General features: G+C 39.3%; 1 protein-coding gene across 1 annotated transcript; it reads left to right on the forward strand.

Annotated features, from left to right (window-relative positions):
- Positions 1-738: 738 nt before the first annotated feature.
- Positions 739-26,611, forward strand: SMC2 (structural maintenance of chromosomes 2). Its single transcript, XM_032206449.1, has 25 exons — positions 739-793; positions 990-1,224; positions 1,879-2,028; positions 2,708-2,830; positions 5,656-5,694; positions 5,881-5,991; positions 6,163-6,207; positions 6,728-6,961; positions 7,595-7,744; positions 8,402-8,635; positions 12,633-12,792; positions 13,355-13,472; positions 14,223-14,361; positions 14,617-14,736; positions 15,050-15,257; positions 15,800-15,935; positions 16,992-17,116; positions 17,870-18,063; positions 18,380-18,523; positions 18,801-18,995; positions 19,553-19,753; positions 20,608-20,724; positions 22,258-22,418; positions 24,959-25,106; positions 26,011-26,611. The coding sequence occupies exons 2-25, from the start codon at positions 1,057-1,059 to the stop codon at positions 26,158-26,160; spliced, it is 3,570 nt and encodes a 1,189-aa protein (XP_032062340.1). The 5' UTR covers positions 739-793; positions 990-1,056; the 3' UTR covers positions 26,161-26,611.
- Positions 26,612-26,956: the final 345 nt, after the last annotated feature.

The raw sequence follows: 26,956 nt of genomic DNA on the forward strand, positions 1-26,956 counted from the left end.
CTTCCAGGGATGGTGACTCCACCACTTCCCTGGGCAGCCTGTTCCAACGCCTAACAAGTCCCTCTGCAACACACAGCTGTTTTTATACAGCAACACCACCTTCAGGAAAGAATAAACGTGCTCAGACGATTTAACTATTATCTATGTCAACCACTGCAACACCAGGCACCCAGTGCTCTCGCAAGGAAACACATTTGCGGGCTTTGAATCTGGTCTTTATTATGCATAAGTGGAATCAACTCTGTAAACCGCAGCAGGTGAACAGCCACAGAAATGTTGTTTTTGCAGTTATTTTGTTTGTTTAGATGTTTAGAAAGGGACGAGTTTCTGCCATGCGCACACACTGCACTGCACTGCCCTGCCCTGCCCTGGCCCCCCCCAACCTCCCTCCCTCCCTCCCTCAGGGCCGCCCGCCCCCGCCCGCCTCAGCCCGCCTCAGCCCCCAGGGCCCCTCCCTGTGAGGGGCCCTCCGGCGGCAGCGCCCGCCCTGCGCGATCGCCTGACCCGAGCGCGCCGCCGCCCGCCCCACCCGGGGCCCTTTTCTTTTTATTTCGTTTATTTCCAACCAGCAGCGGCTCCCTCCCGCCTCTCCCTCCCTCCCCAGAAAGGAGGAACGGTGCGAAGCGCGCCACCGGAGACAGGCAGCGCGGCGGACAGCCACGGCCAGGGTGCTGCCTTGCTACGGCCGCGGGCGCCAAAATTGAAGCGTCGGTTAGTGGCGGTTGGTGCTGCCCGTGAGGAGCGGGGCCCGACGGGGCGCTGGGGTCTGTTTCCAGTTATTTCTTCGCCTGAGGTATTAATAATTAGCCTTTATTTTCCTTGGTCCGAGGTCCGAAGTAGGCTTCTGTGTAAAAAATTCGCTTTGTTTGCTTTCCCACAGCCGTGTTCTCCTCCCGTTTCCGTTGGCGTTCAGCTGTGCCTGACAAAAAACGCGAATTTTTAAATTCTTTTTTAAAATTTATTGTATTTTTTTTTTTCTCTCAAAACAGGTATTTACAACCAAGAGTCGTTTCTCCGTATCCCTGGGAGGAGTACCCGGCCCGGTCGCTTGGGAAGATGCACATCAAGTCGATCATACTCGACGGGTTCAAGTCCTACGCGCAGAGGACGGAGATCGATGGCTTCGACCCGCTGTTCAACGCCATCACCGGCCTGAACGGCAGCGGCAAGTCGAACATCTTGGACTCCATCTGCTTCGTGCTGGGCATCACCAACCTGACGCAGGTAAGGAGGATTGAACAGGCCTCTCTTCCGTCAGCAGCGTTTCGTTATCGCCTTTTGGGTGGTCTCTGGTGGAAGATGCGAAGTGGTGCCTCTGTCCGAAAAGATACCACTTTGGAGGCAGCAGCCTGAGGCTGACTAAAGGCAAAACTTGCTTATTTGCATTAAATCTCTGCGCTTCTCGATCACATTCCCAAAATTTGACCAGCTGTTTCATCAGAAGAAGCAAAAAGCCGTTTTCTCACAGTGGTTGCCATTTAAAAGAAAATACGTATGTTTGTATTAAACACATATTACGTAAACATTGTGTGTGCTGAGATCAAACTGAGTCTTTGTTCTCATGTGATGTTGTTTTCCCCTCTGTAATTCTAGGCCAATTGAATAGACCTCCAAGGAACACTTTCTGTTTCACTTTCTTCTGAACTGTGTAGGGAATAAATATTTTTAAAATACAGACACTACTGATGAACTAGTCATCTAGCTTTTTATTCTTCTAAACAGACATCCTGTTTTCGTCAGGAAACTCATGCAGAAACAGCTAGGTAACTCACTATAATTTGAATGCTCTGCCTGTGGTTTTACACGTTATGAAATTCTTCACATTTAAACACTTTGAAGCTCATTCAAATTTTTTAAAAAATTATTCCACGTGTTTAGGTGCGAGCTGCCAACTTGCAGGATCTTGTTTATAAAAATGGGCAAGCAGGAATTAGTAAAGCAACTGTGTCCATTATCTTTGACAATACTGACAAGAAACGGAGCCCACTGGGATTTGAAAGCTGTGATGAGATCACCATCACCAGGCAGGTGAGTTCGTAATGTATGTATTTGTGTAGGAATCTGCATACATTTTTACCATACTCAATAGAGTGACTCTTAAAGGGGAAAAAAAAAATAAATTTTAAACTTCTTGAGCTTTTGTAAATGAGGCAATGTTTCCACAGTGTGATTAGTAACAGACTGTAGAAGCGGAACCAGTGTACTAGATTAAAATTTTAAATTACTTGGGAAATAAGTTTAGTGTAATTAAATAAAGTGTATCAATAATGTTTTCTATATAATTAAATGTAGTATATCAATAATGTTTTCTACAGAGTTGCACAGAAACGTAATAGCAGTGGTATTATGCTCCTAAAACAAGTTCTGATTTTCTATTTTATGGCTTTCTTCTTAATTTCTGACTTGTGGGTTGAATTTTGTCTCCAAGAGCACAGGAACCTTCATAAGAAAACCTGCAGAGTTTGGAAGTTGTCTTGTAAACCCAGAACAAAAATGTTGCCCTCTGTGACTGATTATTTTATGTTAGCACTAAAAAGACATCTGAAATACCGATCAGATCTGTTTTGATGTTCCATATGTGTATGCAAGGCTATATAATATGGGACTTACTCAGATTTTTGATCCCTTTAAGTCATTAGCTTGTATTCCCACAATCAAGCTGCTTTTAAATCATATGAAGTTTCTTCTGCTCCTCTTTCTTGCCCAGGTTGTCATTGGAGGTAAAAATAAGTATCTCATCAATGGCTTGAATGCTACCAACACTCGTGTACAGGACCTCTTCTGTTCTGTTGGACTCAATGTCAATAACCCTCACTTTCTCATCATGCAGGTATTGTGTGCATCTTTCTAAAATTCAGAAAGTATAGAAGTGTCATTAAATTTGTGGCAGGACAGGTAGTGGCAGCTGGCAGCTAAATACCACGCAGCTGTTCGCTCACCCTCCCCCCTCCCTCTCTGGGACGGGGGAGAGAAATGGAAAGTGCAGCCCGTGAGTTGAGATAAAGACAGTTTAATAAGACAGGAAAATAATACTAACAAAATAATAATAACAATAATAATAATGATACAATGGTGATAATAGGAAAATAATAATAATATGTACAAACAAGTGATGTACAATGCAATTGCTCACCACCCGCTGACCGATGCCCAGCTTAACCCCGAGCAGTCCGGCCCCCTCCCCCCAGCTAGCCACCCCTATATATTGTTTAGCATGACGTCAGATGGTATGGAATACCCCTTTGGCTAGTTTGGGTCACCTGTCCTGGGTCTGTCCCCTCCCAGCTCTTACTGCACCCCCCAGCCTGCCTGTTGGCAGGACAGAGCAAAAGGCTGAGGTGTCCTTGGCTTGGTATAAGCACTGCTCTGCAACAATTAAAACATCGGGGTGTTATCAGCACTCTTCTCATCCTAAGCCAAAACACAGCATTCCACCAGCTACTAGGAAGAAAATTAATTCTGTTCTAACTGAAACCAGGACAAGCTTAAACAAGTCAAATATCTATTATGTAGCTAAGGTTTCCAGCAGAAACATAACTTTCAGCTCTTACTCTTTCTTCTCATATGCCTTATTGCAGGGTTTTTGTAAAAACATATACCAATTTTGTGTTCCTTTTTATCTCTTTATCTGATAAGTTTTTCCCTTAGTATTGCATTTAAAAAAAAAACGCTTTTTTTCCTGTTTGGTAAATTCTATGTTAATCAATATTTTGTATGAAGTTGATATACCAGTTGAGAAAAGAAAAGTTGATCAAGTGAAAAGACCCTTACAAATTTTAATACAAGGACTAAATAAACCTTTGAAATATTTGCACAGAATAATAAAACATAATAGGCTTTACTGTTTCAAATTGTTATAAATGAAGATACAACTCAATCTGAATTTAGTAACATTTATAAAAGGCAAGTAAACAGCGCTGAGTGCTCAGGGAGTCTACACTCTACCAACACGCACACACAAACATTGAACTTTCTAACTATACAGAACATTGCTTTTACATACTAAACCCAAGTACACCTACACGGATGCACAATCAGAAAAAGTATCAATTGAAACATAAATATGGCAAAGCTTTAAAAGGCAAGTGTTTAACAAACAATCCTTGAAGGCTATTACTATTAATGTCTATGACTGGGGAAGCATAGTTGGAGTTGGTAATCCTGGTCGAAGTGCTCCCACATCTTCCATGACTTCATTCATTTTTCTCAGATCATATAACAATCTCCATTTTCCATTCCTTTCTTGATTACACACACCGGGGAATTCCAGGGCTAGTCGTGGGAACAATATATCTCGCTTTAAGTTGTTCATCAACTGGGCCTTCGGGCTTTATGTATCCTCTTCAAAGGGAAAGATTTCAGTCTCCTTTTCAAGGCCAATAGGGCCTGGGTCAAAAGGCACGTCCAGGTCACCAGGGGGCTTAACAGCAAAGGCCTTCGAAGGCTGTAGCAGTGGAGGGGCCGATGGTGTAGCAGGAATACTGGTGAACAAACCTGCAGTTCCCTCACTATCTGGCAAACCACACGTTTCTGATTTGTGGCCCTACATGACTCTTTAGGGCCTCAGAGACTGTTCACCAGGTGCCAAGCAATCTCACTGCAACCTTGTCATTTTTTGTAGCAGAGTCTCACACCCTGACCTCAATTTGGTCCCACGTTTCAGGATCATAAACTGATTGTTAATAAAGGGAATAAGCTGTAAGGTTACCAGGACAGTCTTTGTTCCTAAGGATGTATGATTCACCATAATGCGCAACTGCTGACCAGTGCGGGTCCGCTTCTCAGCTGGAGCTTCTTCCCAGCTCTGGTGCGCCCATTTCCAGCAACTTTCTGTACGAGCTTCTTCGGGCTGTTTGCTGAGTTTGGCTGAACCCATCTTCATGAGGGTGATCAATGTGCCTGTTCCAGTCCTGGTCCTTGTTCTGCTAGCCTGTCCCTATTCATTTATTTTTTCTACTGATTTATTGATGACGTAACTTCATTGTATCATGTTGTCTTTTTTGTTTTTCTTTATCTTGAGGACAGGCTCCCTTCTTATACCCTTCACCCCACAGCAGTCCTTTTCAAACAACTTGTCATTGGTCAAACAACTTTGCACAGCAGCCAGCAACCCCCCAGCAATTTCCATGCCTTAAGGGCGAGAGAACAAGCAACCTGAGACTGGCATGGCATGGCGTGTCTCCTGAATCACCCTTCTTTATTCCCTCTAAACTCTACATTCCCAATGGCCTCATTGTTAAGATGTTATCACCAACCACAGGGCTTTCGAACCCCATGGCCACACTCCCCCATCTCCCCCTTCTTTATTAACATCAACCATCTTCTTGACATGAATTTTTATTCCACGTATCACAAAATAGAATTGTCCCAATTTCCTGTTTACTTAATTATTCATTTATTTTTAAAAAGTCAGTATCGCACCCATTCTACTCCCCCTTGTCAGATACGAGCTAAGCGACCAAACAGCCAACCTACAATTAAGAAGTTATTTAAGATTTGCAAAGTGATTGTATAAAACTAGATTATCCTTACAGGGAAAAAAAAAGTGTTTAAGCTTGCAGTATAGCATATAAAATGAATGTGTGACTTTTAATTTTATTTTTTAGTATAGCATGGTAAATAGTCATCATTTTTGATTTATCTTTCTTTAACCAGGGACGAATTACCAAAGTGCTAAATATGAAGCCACCAGAGGTAAGAAAACTGTGGGATTTTTTTTTTCTGGAATTTTACTGGTTTATTTTGAATGACAAGAATCAGTATTTTGGGTGGAAAATAACAACAACAACAAAAAGTAGGGATATATGATGTTCAACTCAGTTCTGAGTCGTTTGACGTTATACAAAGAAGTAATGTCAGAATTTTGATGTTTTATTTTAGATTTTGTCAATGGTTGAAGAAGCAGCTGGTACTAGGATGTATGAATGCAAGAAAATGGCTGTCCAGAAAACCATAGAGAAGAAGGAAGCCAAACTGAAAGAAATTCAAACGGTACTATATGTTGGAAAGTGTACTTTCTTTTAGTTGTTCTAGATACTGAGTAACTAGTGCAGCGTGTTTTTTTTTTTAACTTGTACAATATTTCATTTCTGTGTGTGGAACTAGCCATTAACACTCAGAGTTTTAAAAATCCAAATACAGATGTTCTGGTTTGTGTTTCAGGTCTTAAATGAAGAGATCACTCCAAGTTTAGAGAAACTGAAAGAGGTAAGTAATAATTAGAAGAGTGGGAGAAAAAAGGGGGGAGCCTTTAAAGTACTGAATACTTTCAGCAGCTCTGACCTAGTGTGTGGTAGCTAAGACTTAACATGTTTTCAGGCTTTGTAGAATCTTTTAGGAGATATAAAATTTATCTTCTGTCCAAATGCAGACAATGTTATGTGCAGTACTTGCAAGACATCCTGAAGAGAAATGTAAGGAGAAAGAACTAAACAAGAGAAGTAATAAAAATAGCAGTTAAATTTCTATTTTTAGTTGTTAAAAATCCTGTGTCAAGTGGAGTTCCTGCTATGGAATCAGCTACAAGTGTATTTTTATCTAGGATTTTCTTAAGCAGATTTGCAACGTACAATACCGAATATTTCTTAACATGGAGGATCCTTCCTCTTATCAACATATATTAGTAATGTTAGAAATACTTAGAAGTTTTCTATAACAGTCCTACTTAATAATATTTTTCCACTAAATTTTAGTGTTTTTTCTTCTAATTGGTATCTTTTCTTTTCAGCAACGAATGTTCTATCTAGAGTACCAAAACGTAGTGCGAGAAATAGAGCATTTCAGCCGCCTCTGCATAGCCTATCAGTATGTTCTGGCTGAAGAGACAAAAGTACGCACTGTTGATACATTAAAGGAAGCAGAGACAAAGATAGGAAAGATTCAAGAATCATTGGCTGAGAATGAGAAGAAGGCAAAGGAACTTCAGAAAGAAATAGCAGAGTTGGAAGAGGAAAGGAATAAGGTGAGATGTGCTTGTCTGAAAGTATTAATAGAAGGAATTATATGAGCAGGAAATTATTTTTCTAGATAATATACCCTTTGATTTTTATCTTCCTGTGGCACTTTGTTTAGCTCATACACTGCTCATTATCATTCACAGCCACTGTCTAAATGATGTCCATTTAAGATTTTCATGTCTGAAAGGCTTCATTACCAATTGCTGTAAATTAGTAACTGAAAAAGATAAGGTTTTCCGCTTGTTTCCATTGTGCATTCAATGGTAAACTTTGCCAGGATTTTTTTTTTCCACTTTTTGTTAGCATCTCAAAAGAAACACATTTCAAACAGGAAACACGTTCAAGTCACTAGTGACCTCAGTTATGGGGGCAGCAAAATTGGTTAGATCCAGGGTAGAGCCCACAGGGTGTTTGGATGCCTAAATGCAGCTTTTGTACAGGGGCAGTATCCCATCATAACTAGTGTTGCGCTCTAGTGGCTTCAAATCAGTTTGTATTTCTGAGGGAATAGAGGTTCTAGCCTGTTTGCATTGGAGTATGTCTGCTTCATTCATCTTCTATGCATGCATATCTGTGAACAGGTGAAATATTACAGATACTGTATCATTACATTACATTTCTGTTGTTTCTGATTGTAGGAAATTGGTGATGCATTCCAGTCACTGGAAGCTACTCTTTCAGAACTTCAAAGACTTGATGCTAAAGCAAGAAGTGCTCTTGATCTCCTGAACGAGAACTTAAAAAGTGAAGAGAGTAAGCACAAAGAACTGGTAAAATGCATGCAGGAGGTAAGACCTTATACATAATTTTATTTTTAAGTGCTAGAGTAGTTCAGATTGAGAGGACAGCACTATTTTCTTACCTCTCCAAAGCTGATTGGCAAGAATGTCACCAGGAAGGCAGAAACAAGTAAAGGCATTATTTGATTTACATGGCACAGGTAGTAGGCTCCTATTAAAAACAGATGTGATGATGAAGAAAGTGAAGCTCTCTATTGTTGGCAACTTTCTTTTAATCTCAGGAGGGTATTCAAATTCTTTCAAAAAATATTCTCCACTCTGGAGGCCTGGTATTCTTAAAATTAAAGGAAAAAAAAATGTTTCATATTCTTGACATTTAATTCTATTTTCATGAAAGAGGAACACTCAAAGAATAAATACTTTAGGGATGGCTATTTTTTTTTTTTCCTAGTTCTTGTGCAGTTGTCATCAGTTCCTGACTTTAATCTTTCTGTAGATTTTCAGTGCACTCATAGGGCAACTACACATTTGAAATATGCAAAGATGGATTGCAAAACCAGAAAACCTGACAAAAGGTTACAGAAATTTAGTTGGTGAAAGTACTTGTAGCTATGCATCTGAACAACATGTAAATGTGTATTTGAAGTTAATGGAACTTAAGTTCTCTGTTCCTTTTTTTTGTTTGTTTCTTTTTGTTTGCTAAAGGATTCTAAAGCATTCATGTCAAAGCAGAAAGAATTAAAGAAGATACAGGAAGAGCTAAATGCTTTACAGAAAGAAAGTAAAAAAGACACGGATGCTTTAGCTGCAGCCCAACAGAATTTCAATGCTGTGCATGCTGGCATGTCTAAGAATGGTGACGGTGAAGAAGCTACTCTTGCAGACCAGATGATGACTTGCAAAAATGAAATTAGCAAAGCTGTAACAGAGGCTAAACAGGTAAGAGTCAAATCTCTGCTAACACACTCTTGGAACATCTATGAAAAAGATTTGTAGAATATCTGTGCAAGATATTTTGTAGGTTGGCGTAAGCATTAAGGTAACTTTGATTTAAACAGGTTATTTAGAAAGTAATAATCTTGTGCTGATTTAGGGAAAAGCTACAACATGGCCATGAGGAAGTACAGAAACTGGCATTTGAGACATAAAGCAGGACTCAGATGACTAATAGTATTGAATAGGAAGAAATTAAGACAGCTACCTATGATATATGCTTACACTGTAGGAATTAAATTATTTCTATATTAAAACTAGTAGAATCAAAATAAATGACTAAGTGGATAGTTCAGAAACAACTCCTCAGTTTTCACCTTAGTTATATTGTGTGCCAGCAACACAGCTGAAACAGATGCCACATCTTTTGTCTTAAGATAGCAAACTTCTGCTGTTGTGGTTCTTATGAGGGATATAAATTTTCTGAGTTAAATGTGCACCTTCCTTGTCTCATTTAAGAAAAAATTCTTTCAGGAAAAAATAATACGGGTGTCTTTCCGCCACATAATTTTACCTTTTTTCTTCCCTTTCTTGAACACTCTTCATGTGCTAATATATATTACTGTATCCAAATACTTGGAATAGAATAACTCAGTCGGGAGGAACCTTGGGAGATCATATAGTCCAACTACCCTGACCACTTCAGGGCTACCAAAAGTTAAAGCATGTTACTGAGGACAATGTCCCAGTGCCTCTGTGGTGGTTTTACTCAGCTCCAGAGGCTGAGAACCTGTGTCCCTCTCCCAGTTTGTCAATTACCATTTCTCTAGAGAGGGATCCAAACTGCTTGGCTTCATTGCCTTCTAATTGTTGAGTATTGGCTCTGGCATTGAAGCAGCCAGGTGAGGATGTGTTCACCTGGGTGTTGACCGTAATCCTTTCGTATTTCTCACAATTCACTCAGGGATCAGGATCGAGTGGTTTCTGACTCCTTTATGATTTTCATCTCTTCTTCCTGCTGTTTTTGTGATGGCTCTGCTTTAGAGGTGCCTGCCTTTTCTCCTTCTCCCTCCTTCCCTTACTAAACGAGCTGACTTCTGTTTCCATTGTTTTGACTTGACTATGGGGGCAACTGATACCATAGTTGGTTGGCCCTCTGGGTCAGCCACAGCATGTGTTACTTGGTCATCAGACTCAGAGACTTCTTCCCTCTCTTCAAGCTGCTGGATGATATTAAACAGTGTTTGATAGGAGTAAGCCAGGACCCAGCACAATGCTGCAAGCTGTTGTTCTCCAGCATTATCAGGTCCAGGACATATGACTCTCAAACATTCTGTCAGGTTTTTAGGATTTAGCACTTGCTCAGGGGTGAAGTTCAAAACTATTGGAGGAGACACCCATGACAGGTACCTGCCTATATCCTCCCACACACCTTGCCATTTGCCACAAGACTGTTTCGAGACAGATTCCCGGGTAAGCTTCCTAAACAATCGACTAACCTTAGAGAGAAGAGGAAACCTATTATTCAGAATTTGAAATAGCAATACATGGGTTACACAAAGATATTCAAAATACTTCCAAACTGTTGTAATTAGCCCACTGTGAAAGAAGGAGGAGGTACCATTCCTGACATTATTCATAAACTGATATCCAGATGAGGAAAGGAAGGCAGTGTAGTTCTGAATATTCTCTAAAAGTTAGTTTCCATAAGACCCAAATGAGAACAGTGCAGAGCCTGAATTAAACTCAAGGCCAATGCTTGGCAGCGCAGCGAATTCAAAAAAATAATGAGCACAGATTGTAGCACGTCCTCGGATCGGATATAGAGGAGAAAGGAGAACATGGCACGGATGGCATGACATATGATCAAACAAGCCACTAATAGGACACTGAACATGGTGACTAGCAAATAAGTGTGTTAGTTGTAAGCGTTTTAATCAATTCTGTTGTTATCTCAACCCTTTGAGCCCCACGTTGGGAACCAAAAAGGACTGCAGTGGTTTTACTGTGCTAGGCAGCTAAACACCACAACCGCTCTCTCACTCCCCCTCCTTAGGTGAGGAGGGGAAGAAGTAAAGTAAAGAACAACTCACAGGTTGAGATAAGGATAATTTAATTAAAGGGAAAAAATAATTATTATTATCATTATTATTTTTATTATTAAGGAAAGATTATTATTAACTAAACAATTTAAAGGGAAAAAAAAGGAAAGGGGGAAAGGAAAAAAAGAAAAACAAACAAAACAAATGAAGGCTATGTGGAAGTGCAGAGGAAAGAAATTACTCTCTGCTTCCCAGAAATGAGCGATGATTGACCACGTCCTTGCAGCAGGGCCTCAATGCACGTAGCTTGGTGTTCGGGAGGAGGACCGAAGTTTTTTCAACGAGAGCCCACCCCTCCCCTCTTCTTCCTGTTTCCACCTTTTATTGCTGAGTGTGACACCACATGGTATGGAATATCCCTTTGATTGGTTTAGGTCAGCTGCCCTAGTGATGTTTCTCTCCTCACTTTTTTGCCCACCCCCTAGGAGGGTTAGAGAGAGTCCCGATGCTGTGCCACTGCTGCTCAGCAGCTGGCACAACACTGGTGTAATACCACTGCTGTTCCAGCTACAAGTGCAGAGCACAGCACTGTATGGGCTGCTGCAGGGAAAGCTAACATCCCAGCCAGACAGCCTCTTAAACACTGACAGGCTTGGGGCACCAACCACCTCTAGGAAAGCGTGTTCCAGTGTCTGACCACCCTCATGGTAAAAGAAATTTCTGCTAATATCTCATCAGAACCTCCCCTGGTGCAGCTTTGTGCTGGTCCTATGCATACTGTCATCAGTTAGCAAGGAGGAAAGACCAGGACCTCCCCTCCTAAAAAAGCTGCAGTTGCACTGTGGCCAAGAGAGCCACTGTGGCCTAACATCACCTGTCCCACAAGGCACTCACTATTCTAAAACAATGGAGCTAGGAGGGCACCTTTCCTATTTGGCTCACTCTGTAGTTGTGACAGGAAGTTATCTTCAATATGTTTTAGGAATTGCTGAGGCTTGCTTGTCATGTCAGTATGCTATTTCCAGTTTATGTTAGGGAAGTTGAAATTGCCCATAAGGACAAGGACCTCCATCTTGCCTGCCCTGCCTGTCCCTCCTGAACAGCCAGTTGCCCTCCACCCCCACCACTCCAGTTGTGGGCTTTCCTAATGTTTTCTATAAGTCTCACTAATGCCAATGGTATCACAGCTCTGGGAGACGACTGAAGCTTCCAGTTTGTCCTGTTTGTTCCTCACACTGCATGCATTGCTATTTGGGCATTCCAGGTGTCCTCCTGAACCCACAGAGCTCCGTGGAGCAGCACAGATTCTCACATTATCCCTGCCACCCTCAAGACAGTGCCACACCATCCCTTGGCATAACGTCAGTGTTCCTAACAGTATCTCTCTCCCCAGCTGACGATGCTTTAAAGAGGTCTTTTCCAACCTAGAGGATTCTGTGAATTTAAGCGATGTCGTTGGCTGGGGAGGCTGACAGGGCAGCTGGTGAGCAGAGCAGGCAGGCCGAGCAGGCCGCCTGCTGGCTTGAGTGCATTCCCCTTCCTGCATGAACTGCAACATAGACTTTTTTGTCCCTGTTTGCAGTCCTACTTGTCCGTGGTGCTCCCCAGGAATGGGTTTATATACATATTCATGCTGTTTTAAACTGGCCATGGGGTTGGCTAGCAGCACTAACTCTTGCCTTGCCCTCTCATGACGCCGGTTGCCAGCTGGCCAGTGTCTTCATACACATGGCTTAAGAGGGTCACAGCCCAAAAACCCACTCAGATACATGATTTGTGCTTTTATTTACAAATCACCAGGACCCTTAATAGCAGCCGGGGCTGCTATTTGCCATTGTTACAAACAGTGGGATTTTTTTAAGGAAATTAAGGGAGGACTGAGATAGTACTAATGTCCTAAATGCGTACTCAAAGATTCTCCTTAGAGATCTGTTGGTTCCATACTTTCTTATTCCTTGTAGGCCCAAATGAAGTTAAAATATACACAGCAGGAATTAAAGACAAAACAAGCGGAAGTTAAAAAGATGGATGGGAGCTACAAAAAAGACCAAGAAGCCTTTGAAGCTGTCAAAAAAGCAAAAGAAAAACTAGAGAATCAAATGGAAAAACTAAGCTACGAAGGTTTGTATAGACTTGTGGTGAATTATTTGGGGGGAATCTGGGAAGACATATAGAAGGAACAGAAAAAAATAGGTATATTGCTTTCATGTGCAACGCAACTTGTCTGGTCAAAGCTCAACAGCTCTTGCCTTCCACAGAAAGTAGTTTGAATTAACTTAATTTGATATACTGTAAGACAACACTTTTAAAGCTTGAGCTTTAAGCTTGAATTTAGAAGGAAAAAAATGACCCATCTCCCTGTTTCTTTCCATTTTTTTCCTACATAAAATTTGTCTTATTGTTTCTTATTCCAGATAACAATTGTCATGAAAGATATGCAAAAGTATAAATTGATATTGCTGAATCAATTTCAATTCACGTTCACAGAAGGACATGGAACTTTTTGCTCTTTGCATGTTTAATCTTGTTAAAGTGCTAATTTGTTTAAGATGGAAATTTAAAAATAATTGTAGAGGTTATCTGTTCTCTACTTATATAAATACCTGTATAAGCAGTGCAGCATACCGATTTTTAAGCTACTCGATTTCTGTGCTCTGAATGTGTCTTGTGTTCAACTCTTCAGATGCAAAGCAAGGAGACCTTTTAGAAAAAAAGAAGCAATTGACTCAAGACATTGCTCAGCTGAGACAGTTATATGACAGCTTAGTAGCAAAGTTTCCTCACCTACATTTTGAATACAAGTAAGATCTCAGTGTTATCCAGAAACACATTTGAAAGTGGGTTTTGGTGCATTTTATGTATGGTCTTAAGAGAATTATCAATTCCTTAACTGTTGTCTTTCTTTTACTGTCAGTGAATTATGATTATCTTATCTGATACAAATGGAGGGATGAGTAAAGTCAGGAAATGTTAGCTGAATTAACGAGCAACAGGGGAAGGGATGCAGTCATTCTTAAAATACAGGCTTATCAAAATCATTTAAATGTAAAAGTTTAGTGACATGGTGTTTGTAAGCTGGAAGTCAAGGTCCGTAGCTGAAACTACAGTATCCAACAGTCTGTACAATTAATTACCATTAATTTTTAGAGTTCCCTTTGAGGACTGTGAATAAACTTGCTCTGTGGAAGTCAATGTTGTGTCTGTCTCCACCAATCAAATATAATTATCCCCACATTTATTTGCTTATGTAAAAATCACTCAGAACATATTCCTATAGCTGTGCTAATAATAATAGGACCCAGAGTAAAATCTACAAATCATACCAAAATCAGGAAGGACATTCTTCTATTGCCTTTGTAACTGACTTGTTGTTGGGAAGTCTCTCGCTGTGAAGTAGTTAGTTTAACCTTTTGCTGCTTATTTTCTATGATTTTTCATTCTTACTAAACAGCGCAAACTATGGTGTGAGAAATAGTTTTTAATATAGTTTTTAAAGATATGGGGGAGAAAACAGAACATGTGGTTATCGTAACTGTTTGTTTGTTTTTAAGACATCCAGAAAAGAATTGGGATCCAAGCCTTGTGAAGGGCCTTGTTGTAACTCTTTTCACCCTGAAAGATGCAGCCACAGCAAAAGCCCTAGAAGTGGTGGGTGGAGGGAAACTCTATCACATTGTTGTGGATACAGAGGTACGTGTATTACTTTAATACAAAGCTCTGAATACTGAGATTAGGTCATGGGATTCAAGGTTAGCAAGCATGGGCATAATGACTGTATGCTTAAGAGGTGGTTTGGACCCATGTACATGTTCAGATTAATTCAAAAGGGTAATGCGTAGTTACTGTCAACAATGTAATCGAAATGCAATGCCATACTATCTTAATTTTCAAATCACTTAGATATTTAGGTATGTTCTGACATGTAACTCTTCTCATTCATTCTAGGCTACTGGCCAGAAGCTTTTAGAAAAGGGTCAGCTAAAGCATCGATACACCATCATTCCACTAAACAAAATTTCAGCCAAGTGTATTGCACAAGAAATTGTCAATCTGGCCAAAAGCTTGGTATGTAAATAAATAAACTTGTGTGCTGCCTTTTTTTTTTTTTTTTTTTTAATTTCTTGCTAAAAATATAAGCCTTGTAATAGCCATACTAAAAAGAATTTCTACAGGGTTTGAGGGTATCTTATTTTTTTTTTTTTCCTTTTGTATAGTTTGAGCTATGCAGTGTTTAAACTGGTTTTAATTGTCTTTTAATTGAAATCATGTTTTAAAATGTAATGATGTTTTGGAAAGTATTTTTATCAAGAGAAGACAAATGGAATTTGAAAATTCTTATATCTTAAGGCATGCTAATTACATTTCATTTTATTTCTAGGTCAAACATTTTGATGATGTGCATTTAGCCATTTCTTTGATCGGGTATGATTGTGAACTACAGAAGGCAATGGAATATGTCTTTGGAACAACGCTGGTCTGTAAAGGCTTGGATAATGCTAAGAAAGTGACTTTTGACAAAAGGATATTGAAAAGAAGTGTTACGCTTGAAGGAGATGTATTTGATCCCCAGGGCACCCTTAGTGGAGGCAATTACCGTTTTTTCCATATAATATTGCATTCTTATTGATTTCTTTATTGCTCTGCATAAGTTTTTGCAAAAATGAATAGAGATGTTTTTTGTTTTAGGCTCCTGCTGGTAATAATGCTTTTTGAGCAAAGATTTGGTGGTCATACACTTAAGTAAAAGTATTAAACTAGGAAAAAAATGGCAAACTATTTGTATAACTTGCTTTTTATTTTAAATACTATATATTATAAATCTGTTTTTAGCTATTGAAATCTCTTGGAAGAAAGTTAAAGAAATGCTATGAATTCAAGCACTTTTTGAGGTAATTCATAATTAATTTGAGGTGATTTCATAAATGACATTTAAAGTTGCTTGATTTCACAAAATTCGTTTGCAGTCTCTCCCTGTTGAGAGCTGTTGTAATTTCAGTCCACCTGTTTTTCTGTTCTGTAACGAGAACAAAGCATAACCCAGCATAATAGTCACCATCTAGAATTCACCACTTGCCAGGGCTGAATCTAATTCCAATTAGATTAACTTTGTGTTTTCTTCACCGAATAGGTGCAGGTACACAGACTGTACCAATATTGTCAAAAGTTCAAGAAAAGAGAGAAGCTGAAGTCAGTCTCAAAGAAAAGACGTCTGAACTTGCCGCTATAGAGAAAGAGCTGGCGAGCTTACATAATGTTTCTGAAAAGTAAGGTTTGCCCTATAAAATGGTCTGTTATTTGTCTTATGTGGCTATGAATAAATCTTAAAAAAAAAAAAAAATGTTTTTTGGAGGGGATAGGGCCTGTTGCGAATTTAATACGCAGAAAAGAATGATTCCCACCCCCTTTCCCTGCATAATTTAATTTGTAAGTATAGCAGTCAAAAGGCAAATGTAGTTTTGGAGAACTCTTTCAAGAAAACATTATTTGGTGTAATGCAGAAGAAAAAGAAAACATAACAATTTGGCATACAATAGTATTTATTTGAGATCACCTGAAATTTTATGGAGTTGTCCTGAAATGCACTCAAGAATGGTTTCAGTCGTATTTTGTAACACACATCTAGAATTGCAGTTTGTGATAGTTCTTAGTGTTCTCCAAAGGAAGTATAGAGGTACTAAAGGGAAATGATTCTTTGAGTTATACTGCTATAAGGATTTAAGTTAAATAATTTTAACTATATTTGAATTTTGAGCTACTTAATTACTGGAGATGTTTTTAAAAGATGGAGTATAAAAATACATATTTAGTCAGTTCTATAAAAATCCCATAAGAAAGTAGTGTTATGCAATATGCTATCTACCAGCTCGATTTATTTTTCAGGTTGTTTTAAGTCATAACAGGTTCTGGAAATATGACCAAAATAAGGAATGAGTTTTGCATTTAGATACTTTTTTTTTCTTTGCTGATTCTATGTAGCACCTGTGATACAACTGGCTGGAAAAACATGAGCTCTGAATTGTTTCCAAACTCCATGTGTTGCATTTGTTTGTTTTTAATGTACCTTATCAGGGCTACACAACAATGAATGACATGTATAATAATTTACCTACAAACTTCAAAATTACTTAAAAAGATATTTATACTTACATGTTTGTTTATCTTTATAAAGATATACTGGTCTTCTGTAAATGTAATTTTATTTGTATTATAGTCATTGTACCTCTCATTGGAATGGGAAGTACAGAAGTATTTATTTCAACTTCAAAGCTGAAGTGCTGGGTACCCCTCCTTTTAGCAGCATATCATGTCTGTCTTCAAAGGTACCAGCAACTGAAGCAGGAGTGGGAGATGAAGTCTGAAGAAGCAGAGCTACTGAAAATGAAGCTTCAGCAAAATGCTTATCACAAGCAAGAGGAAGAGCTGCTTGCTCTGAAAAAAACCATTGGTGAGACAAATATGTTTTTAATCTTGTAACTGAGAACTAATTGCAGAGAATGAGATGGTTTGGCTGCTTAAGTAGCAGAATCTTTGCTTAAGGGAAAAAAACAGCTTTGAAAATTAGCTTTATACTTTTGGAGTATACAGAGATACAGAATCACAGCTGAGAAGCATAGGTGGGATTGGGACAAGGTTTCTTCAGATAAGCTTTGTTGTAGAGCTTGCATCCTTATTAGGGGTTTTATATTCTTTAAAATAGAAAGAAAAATGACTTTGCAGAGACATTTTTAATGGATTTGATTCCATAGCTGAGTAATTTTGTGGCTTTTTTTTCCAAACCCTCTGTTTCCATACACATTTAAGGTTAGCAAAATAAACAGTTTGAATGACAGGAAAGCAGTGGAAAGAAGTACTGTTGATATTTCTAAGGAAAAATGTAAAAGGAATCAAGTAAAGACAAAAATGGACAGAAATGATAACGTGGACATAGTACACTATGGATGAGGTAACTTGTTGAGTAGCTGTTTAATAACTTGCTTTTACAACAGATTTGGCATAGATTTGCCCCTGTTTTCTTTAACAAATGGTTTTCTGTTTGGTGTCTTAAAGGAATCACTGAAATAGCTGACTTCAGTAACTAGCAAATGTACGACTTTTTTTTCTAGTAGAGGCAAAGATAAACTTATTTCTATTGGAGGCTAGGGTTTAAGCTTAACGATAAGAACACTGTTCAGTCTTAGTGCTACATTTCTTGATTCAGTGGAGTGTGAAGAGACATTAAGGAAAACTGAAGAGAGTCAAAAGAAAGCAGAAGAAAAATACAGGGTATTGGAGAATAAAATGAAAAATGCAGAAGCAGAACGTGAAAAAGAACTAAAGAATGTCCAGCAGAAGTTAGATGACAGCAAGAAGAAGGCTGATGATTCAAGCAAAAAAACAAAAGAAAAGCAGCAGGTAAAACTTACTTTTGTTATCATAAAATCATTTATGGTGAAAGAGTTGTTGGCAGCCCAAAGGTTGTTGGTAATTTTCTCAATATCAGAAGAGGTTCCAGTACTCAGAAACTTTGATTCTTCTAAAATTTTAATCCTGCCAGCCTCAAAACTCTGTAGTCACTAACATGTAGAAATTGCTGATGCTTCTTTTGCAACATTGTTCCCTTGCTGAAGAGCAATTGTTCTATTATCTTCTACCTCATTGAATACATCAAACTGAATGTTAATTCCTTCCACTTAAGTAGACCTTAATACATCTGAAAACATCTGTCTAGGAAGTTGATGCATTACTTCTGGAACTTGAAGAGCTAAAACGTGAAGAGGCCAACTTTAAGCAACAAATTGAGGCTGCAGAGAAAACAATCAAATCCTACCAGGAGAAAGTTACCGCGATGGAAGCTGAGGCATCCAAGTCCAAGGTAAAAGTGAATACTGAATCTCATTATCAGTTTTCAAGTTACTGGAGATATGATCCCCTAAAGCTTAAATTGTATGGTGTATTTTTTTGTTGTTTTGATTTTCTTGCTCATTTATGTTTAATAAACTCATTTATGTTTAGCCTACGTAGTTATTTTTTTGGCTCTATGGCCATGTGTTAATTTTTTCCTCTCCTTTGCTGTGTCCTTCTTTTCTAACAACTGTTTAACATCTCCTTTTGTAAGAAGTTAGTAAATAGCTGTCTGAATTTCTTTTCAGGAATCTGTAGAGAAAGCCCAGAAGGAGCTGGCCAAGCAGAAAGAAGTCATTGCAGTACAGAATAAAAAGATTGAAGCCAAATCTGCAGAGGCAGTAAAATACAGAGAACAAACTAATGAATTGCAGCTTAATGTTAAAACGTTAGAGCACAACATGAGCAAGTACCAACAAGAGGCTGCTGATGCCACTACCAAGGTAAGGTATTTCAGAACCATACTTTTCCTTGCATCTAGTGACCAAGAGTGGTTATTTTCCTTGCCACATGAAAAGGAAATAGCCTTTCTTCATGACGAGCCTTGTAGTATTTTCAGCTCTTAATGTGAAAAGTTTTGTCGCAAGGAGGAGAAGAAACTAAAAATTGTAGCATAGCTTATCAGTATGGATTCATAGAAACTAGATCACAGAGAAGGTGGCCAATGAAAAGACTATTCTGATCTTAGGAACAAATTGTGTAACCAGTTAAAGAAATTGATCCAAATACTCAGTGACTATGGCTTAGTCCAGATACAGAAAATAAAACATGTTCCAAGTGACATATGAAGAGCATATGTGAAAGCACCTCAAAAATCTTGGTTTGTCTTAGAAATTACATGAGGCATGGTAAAGCTATCCTATGTTGTGTTGGGTAGAACAATTGATGTTTTGGAGTAATTTTAGACTGGTGGTGGTTTTTCTTGTTTGTTTGTTTTGTTTTTGTTTTAATTCAGAATTAAAAAAAAAAAAAAAGCCTCAACACGGTATCTTGTCTACAGGTAAACAAAATGTTGAAGGAGTATGAGTGGATAGCTTCCGAGAAACATCTTTTTGGTCAGCCAAACACATACTATGACTTTAAAGCCAACAATCCTAAAGATGTAAGTCAGAAGGTGCAGAGACTCCAGGCAAAAAAACAGCAGCTGGAGAAGAACGTGAACATGTCATATATGAACTTGCTTTCTGATGCAGAAGAAAAGGTAAGCATTCTGTGTATTAACCTTTAAAGATTGTGCAGGTGGGTATATATATTTATATACATTTTTATATATTTATATATAAATATATTTTTAATAATATATATTTATATTTATTTATATGAAGCTTTATATTTTCATATACTATATTTCTGAATACACCAAAAATAAAGCTAGGTTTCATGAGTTAGCAGGAAACCTTAGTTAGATCTTTGATACACACTATATTTTTGAACTATTTGATAGTGCACCAGTAAGCCAGGTCATGGATTATCTTGATTCAGAATAGTCAAAAGAATAATTCCTCCACAACAGTCCATTCTAAGTTGCCATTAGGCAAGCTTGGGTGGTATCTCTTACAGCATCTGAGAAATCCATACTTCATCAAAGTCTGCAGATCAAAAACCTGCTCATCTTAAAGAAGATAGCTGAAAGATGTTCCAGAGTTGTCTTAAATTCACCTGTATCTTGAGGTTATTACAGTTTTGTCTCAAAACCATCCATTGACTCACTCACTGAACTTCTAATACTGTTTCTTGATTAGAATAGGTTTGTTTTTCCTATCTGCATACTTTTGCCTAGAAAGGCAAATGAATCATGATTAACTTGAAAACAAGGTGCAAATTTTTGACTAACATTGGTTTTCCCCTTTGCTGACTGTTGAAAATTGAAATGCTTTAATTTGTAAATAATATCCTAAAACGTAAGTCCCACATACAGCTAAATAAATGCTTTGGATTTCAATCTTGTGGATAATTGCCGTTTCACAGTTACAGTTTTACTTTTTTTTTTTGTGTGCTCAAATTCATTTTGTGCTAAAGTTCATTGAAATCAATCTTCTCTTCTCGTTGCATAAGTACAATGACTTGATGAAGAGAAAAAGAATTGTAGAGAATGACAAGAAAAAAATTATTGCTACTATTGAAGAGCTTGACCAGAAGAAAAATGAAGCTTTACAGATTGCTTGGCGAAAGGTATGTCACTTGAAAAGCAGTCTTCACATTTTAGCATGTATTTTTTCTTCAGAATCAGATTCATCTTATTGTTTTTATTGTGTTTCTCTTGTGTGTTTCCTTGAAAAAAATCTTTCCAGAACTTATCTCCGTTGCCTAGTATTTAACTTACAAAGCAGCCACTTCCATTTCTCCTGCTTCATCTCACTTTTGAGGATAAAATAGGAATTCTCTGAAAATTGTGGAGATACACTCAAAACTGCAAACTATTTACCATTCTCTTTTGGTGCTCACAAAAATAAAATGAAAGTTAAGCTACTTGCATCCTGAAGTCATTGCCTTTTACATAGACTGTATCTCTGAAATCTCTGAAATGGTTTGGGTTGGAAGGGACCTTAAAAATCATCCAGCTCCAACCCCCCTGCCATGGGCAGGGACCCCTCCCACCAGACCAGGTTGTTCAGGCACCTCCAGAGATGGGGCACCCACAGTTTAAAACCATTTCCCTGTGTCTTGTCACTACATTCTCTGATATAGAGTCCCTCTCCAGCTTTCTTGCAGTACCCCTTTAGGTACTGAAAGGAATCACTCTTTAGGTGTTTGACCAGAATTAAAATAATTCTGGCTCTGTGGAACAGCCCCATACAAAGTGGTGCTGTGGACCCTGACTGGAAGGTAGAAACAGTTGATTTAGGTTTCTGTTGTGTAAGTACTCTGCTTTCTTGCTAGTCCTATCATGTTATGAACTATTAAAAAAAAAAAAAAAAGTGTAAATGTGTAAATTTTTCCTTTTCCTTTAGTACCTGTAAAACTATTGACACTTTTTTTTTTTTTTTTTTTTTTTTGCTGTACCTGGAGAATTTGTACTTCTTGGCCTTTCAGAAAATTGGTTATACCTACTCAAATAACTTCATATGCTCACAAATTAACTATTGGCTTTAATTATTACTGCCCATGCTCAAGATACCACTGTACTTTTTTGTTGCAAAATCTTGTTTGACAAAAGGATGTGAATTTTATGTTTAAAAGCATCATGGGTAGTGGAACAAGTGTTTTCTCAGATGCTTTCCTTGCCCTGAGAGCTTTTTATTCTAGGCTTACAGTTGCATCCTACTCAATATGTGGACGTTTTTTAAGTAGTCCTGGAGGAAGTAGAGTGGTGAGGATGCCCACTTGTGCCTCTTATGAGGTGCTTACACTTTTAATAGTCTTTTAATCAGGATTTTAATTGACCCTTGATAAATCTGGTGTAAAAAAAAAAAAAAAAAAAAGAAAAAAAGTAAATCTGAGGCAGGGCATAACCATTTTCCTGGCTGACAGCACAAAAGTCCTCCAGTATATTTATTTGATGTTTATAAAATGCTCGGTCTAAGGTGTCCTACATACCTTCCTAGGTCTTGCTTCATTTTCAGTATAGCAGAAATAAAAGATGCTGTACTAATATTTTTTCACCATATCTTCTAAACTTAAGGCATGAGAATTCACTGCTAAGTTTTTGTAGCAGCTTGTGCTTTTGATTCAAAGCTTGTTCATACATCTTTCATGGTCTTCTAGGTGAACAAAGACTTTGATTCAATTTTCTCAATGCTTCTACCAGGAGCCAAAGCAATGTTAGCAGTCCATAAAACTGGAAAAGTCTTCAATGGTATGGAGTTCAAAGTTGCCTTAGGAAATACGTGGAAGGAAAACTTGGTAGAACTTAGTGGAGGCCAAAGGTTAGTAAATTTTGTGGGTGTTTTGAAATTTGTTTTATTCCATTGTAGTTGCGTATATAGTTGATATGTCTAGCCAATTAGAGTTTAGAACTAACATAAGAAATTAATCTTTTCCCTGGTCAAGTCAAGGGCTCTGTCTTTTTCCATCCTGGCTTCATATTCAAAATACTTTTAATTCAATTTAGTTCAAGAAGGAACCTGACTTAGAAGCATGCAGTGCTTGGCATGTAATAGCAACATTTTACTCCATGGAGAATTGGACAAAACAACAAAAATGAAAATGAGTAATGGAAAAACTGCGGTAACTAGGTAATAGTGAGGTACAGTTGACACTAAGTACTCCAGTCTTTGAGTTGTAACCTCAAAAATCAGCATAGACAAGTTCTGCCCTGGATTCAAAGCGGTGTCATGGTGACCAAGTTTTCTTCTCCAGTGATCTGCTGGTGTGTAGGGCATGTGCTTCTTTGCAACTTCTGAGGAAAAACTGACGTAGTTAAAAAACAGAAACAGAATTTAGGGAGAGGTGAAATAGAGGCACTTCTTGAAAGGTAGAGAAAAAGCCAGAGCTTTTCAAGAACTGCAAGTTGAAAAACAGCACTGCAAGGCTCAGAATTGAGAATAGGTGAAGCAACAGCATGATCTTAAAAAAAAAAAGGGACCCACAAAAATCATCAAGCCTAACTGCCTTACCACTTCATGCTAACCAAACCAAAAGTCTGTTATTGAGGGCATTGTCCAACTGCCTCTTGAACACTGCCAGTCTTGGGGCATTTACCACCTCTTTTGGAAGCTTGCTACAGCATCTGAGCACCCACAGGGTTGTTGTGGTTTAACCCTGGGCAGCTGATGAGCACCACACAGCATCTCACTCATTCTCCTCAGCTGGGATAGGGGAGAGAATCAGAAAGGTAAAAGCAGGAGAGCTTACTAGGTGAGACAAAGGCAGGTCGATGGGTAAAGCATCATATGAGCCTCGGTGAAGTAAATGTCAATGCCAGACATGTCAAAGGGCAATAAAAATGGTTTTTATAATTACAACAGTGAAAAAAGGAAGACTAGGGAAAATGTGGGCCCTCTCCACCAGGAAACTAGTCCTGGTTACCTGGGTTATGGAGACAGGTACTCAAAGACTGTTTTTGCCTCAGTCCACCAGCAAGTGCTCTAGCCACACTGCCCAAGTCGCAGAAGGAAAAGGCAGAGACTGGGAGAGAAGAACTGCTGGCTGTAGAAATCAGGTCTGAGCCATCTGAGGAACATGACCGTGCACAGATCCATGGGACCCGATGAGATAGGTGATAAGCCACTGTCCATCATATCTGAGAAGCTGTGCCAGTCCAGGGACGTTCCCACTGACTGGCAGAAGGGAAACATAACATGTTTAAAAAGGGAGAAAAGGGAGACCCAAGGAACTGCAGGCCAGTCAGTCTCACCTCTGTGCCTGGCAGGATCACAGAGCAGATCCTCCTGGAACCTGGCAGGTGGAAAATAAGGAGGTGACTGGGGACAACCAGCACGGCCTCACTAAGGGCAGATAGGGCAAATCTGGTGGCATTCCACGCTGGGGTTACAGCATTGGTGGGTAGGGGAGGAGCAGCTGATGGCATCTGCCTGGGCTGTGCGAAACACTTGACACTGTCCCCCCTGATGTCCTTGCCTCTGAATTGGAGAGACATGGATGTGGTGGACGGAGCACTCGGTGGTAAGGAATTGTCAGAATTGTTGCGATCCAAGCACTGTGGTCAAGGGCTCTGTGTCCAGGTGGAGATCAGTGCCCAGTGGTGTTCCTCTGGGGTCGGTACTGGCACCAGAGCCGTTTAACATCTTTGCCTGTGACACAGAGACTGGCATCGAGGGCTGCTGCAGTGAGTTTGCTGATGACAGCGAGCCGTGTGGTGCGGCCAGCACGCAGCGGGGAAGGGCTGCCCTCCAGAGGGACCTGGGCAGGCCTGAGGTGGGGCTGTGCGAACCTCATGGAGTTCAACAAGGCCACCTGCAAGGTCCTGCAGCTGGGCCAGGGCAATCCCGAGCACAGAGACACTAAATGACCTTTAAGGTGTCTTCCAACTCAACTCACCTGCACACTTAGCATGCATTCAAGTCCTCATCCGGCTGATCTACAGGAACATTGAAGAGAGCTGGCCACAGACTGGAGCTCTGGGGAAACCCAGCTGTGAGGGGCTGCCCGCCTGGCGCAGCCCCATTTACAGAACCCTTTGAAAAGGCTGTAGCAGCTGCTAACTCCTCCAGCGCTGCAGGGTGAATCCCATCAAGCCCTGCGGACGTGGGGACATCGAGCCAATACAGCTGTGCCCTTTGGATTTTGGGGACCGCAGATGGAAAGTCGCTGCTTGCCCAGTCACAGTCCTCACAGTCAGGGGGCCAGGCAGGAGTTGTGGCAGAAACTGCTACTCTCTCTCCAGAACTTAAAGCATGAATCTGCTTCTGAGAGAGCATTTCATTACTACCAAACAATGGCTTCAATAAGTGAACGTCGTCTCTCCAATGGGCATAAAACATTTCTTTCTTGTTCTCTGTGTTAGATCCCTGGTGGCCTTGTCCTTCATCTTAGCCATGCTTCTTTTCAAACCTGCCCCAATTTACATCTTGGATGAAGTGGATGCAGCACTTGATCTCTCTCACACCCAGAATATTGGACAGATGCTCAGTGCTCATTTCCGTCACTCTCAGGTATGACCGTGAAACTAGTTCATTCACTTTCTTATTTTCAGAAGCAGTCTGCTCCTACAAATTCTCAACTTTTTTTTTTTTTTTTTTTTTTTATTCCAGTGTTGTTTTTTTAATCACTAAGTCATTTTAGCTGGACGTGACCCTTACGATGTGGCAACTGAAACTTCTAAGCGTTACCTCTTCTAAGCATTACCTTCTAACATAAGCAATGGTTGTAGTGGCTAAAAAAAAGCAGGCAGTAGTAGGGAGGAGTATCTGCGATATGATCAGTTTGAGGCATGACCCGTGTTGTTTTTTTTTTTTTTTTTTTTGCTAGAGTTTTTTAACCTGAACTTAAATTATTTCATTTTTGGCCCTGTTAAAATAAGCCAGGCACTGGAAAGACTCTTTGGATCACTGTGGTCTACACTTGTAAAAATCACCTGTAGAATTGAAGAGATCCCTCAGACTGAGAAGTGGTATCTCTGTTTGGTGGTGGATACGACCTTTCTAAATTAGATAAAGAGGGGAGCATTTGTTACCAGTACTGTAAAATAATTTGAGTTATATCTTTAGCTTACAAAGGATCCTGCATTTTTACATGGCAACATTTTTCCGATGGTCACTGCACCAAGAAAGGTCGTGTTGCAGTGTGCTGGTACTGACTCCACGGGCTGAAGAGACCAAGCACTGGGATTGACCACAGCCACAGCTCGTAGCTACAGTGTCTGACCTGTGGGTGTTTGTTAACGGGCCTTGCACATTCCGCTGGGCTTCAGTTATATCTAGATTTACTTTCTTAAGAATTAGTACTAAGACATTATCCAAGTAAAGTAAAATATATATTTTTGGATGCATTTTCTAATCTTTTTTAACTCTTTATTTGGATAGGAGTATTTATTTTAAGCTTTCTGTTTTGTTTTAGTTTATTGTGGTGTCCTTGAAGGATGGAATGTTTAACAACGCCAATGTCCTCTACAAGACCAAGTTTATTGATGGTGCATCCACAGTTGCAAGATACAGCCAGCTGCAGAACAAAAATAATGTATCTAACAACAAAGCCAATAGGACTTAGAAAAAACAGAAGGTGAAGGAGGAAACTGAGTGACACATCAGCTGCAGTAATGGCTGCTCAGGTGTTGTGTGTCCCTGGTCTGCGGAAAGACCTAAAACAACTGCTTTCAACTTGCTAATTTCAACATTTTTAACCTTGGTACTCTAAAAAATGTATATTTTCAGCTTATAAGAATTTTAATCTATAGGACAACCACTGCCTGCACTCTTAGCTAAGCTGCTTCTAATTCTTCTGCTATCCCATTGACAATTCTAGTCCTCACTCTTCAAGCATGTACAAATAAATGCATGTAAGTAGGAGCTTGCTTTGTGAGCTGATGAGTGTTATAAATTAGACCACACAATTTACTGGTCTATTGAAATTATTTTATTAATCAAGTAATGCTACCATAATGGCTTTTAAGAAGCAAGGTCAGGAACAATTTTAACTGCCAAGCTGTTTTTATGATCTGCTGAACTGATTTATCATTAAATATTTTCAAATTGCATACTTGTTCAGTTCTTGCATTTTTCTCTCAACACAGAGCAAACTTAGAATTAAACTCTCTAATATGGTACTTTTCATCCTCGGTGGTACACCAGCAGTGCTTTGTTTTACGCAGAGACTTAAAACTCTCATTATTTGGATAAACTTGTTACCTGCCTGCATCTTGAGCAGTCCCGTATTCGGTTGTATTTATGAAAATGAACTACCACGTTACTGCCTTTTGTTTATTTTCCCTAAACTTCTGTTTCATTTTTGCTCCTCATGCATTGGTCATTATTCTCTGGACTTTGCAAAGGCCCCGTTTCATCCC

The sequence above is a fragment of the Aythya fuligula genome, chromosome Z (assembly GCF_009819795.1).
Source record: "Aythya fuligula isolate bAytFul2 chromosome Z, bAytFul2.pri, whole genome shotgun sequence".
Classification (NCBI taxonomy): domain Eukaryota; kingdom Metazoa; phylum Chordata; class Aves; order Anseriformes; family Anatidae; genus Aythya; species Aythya fuligula.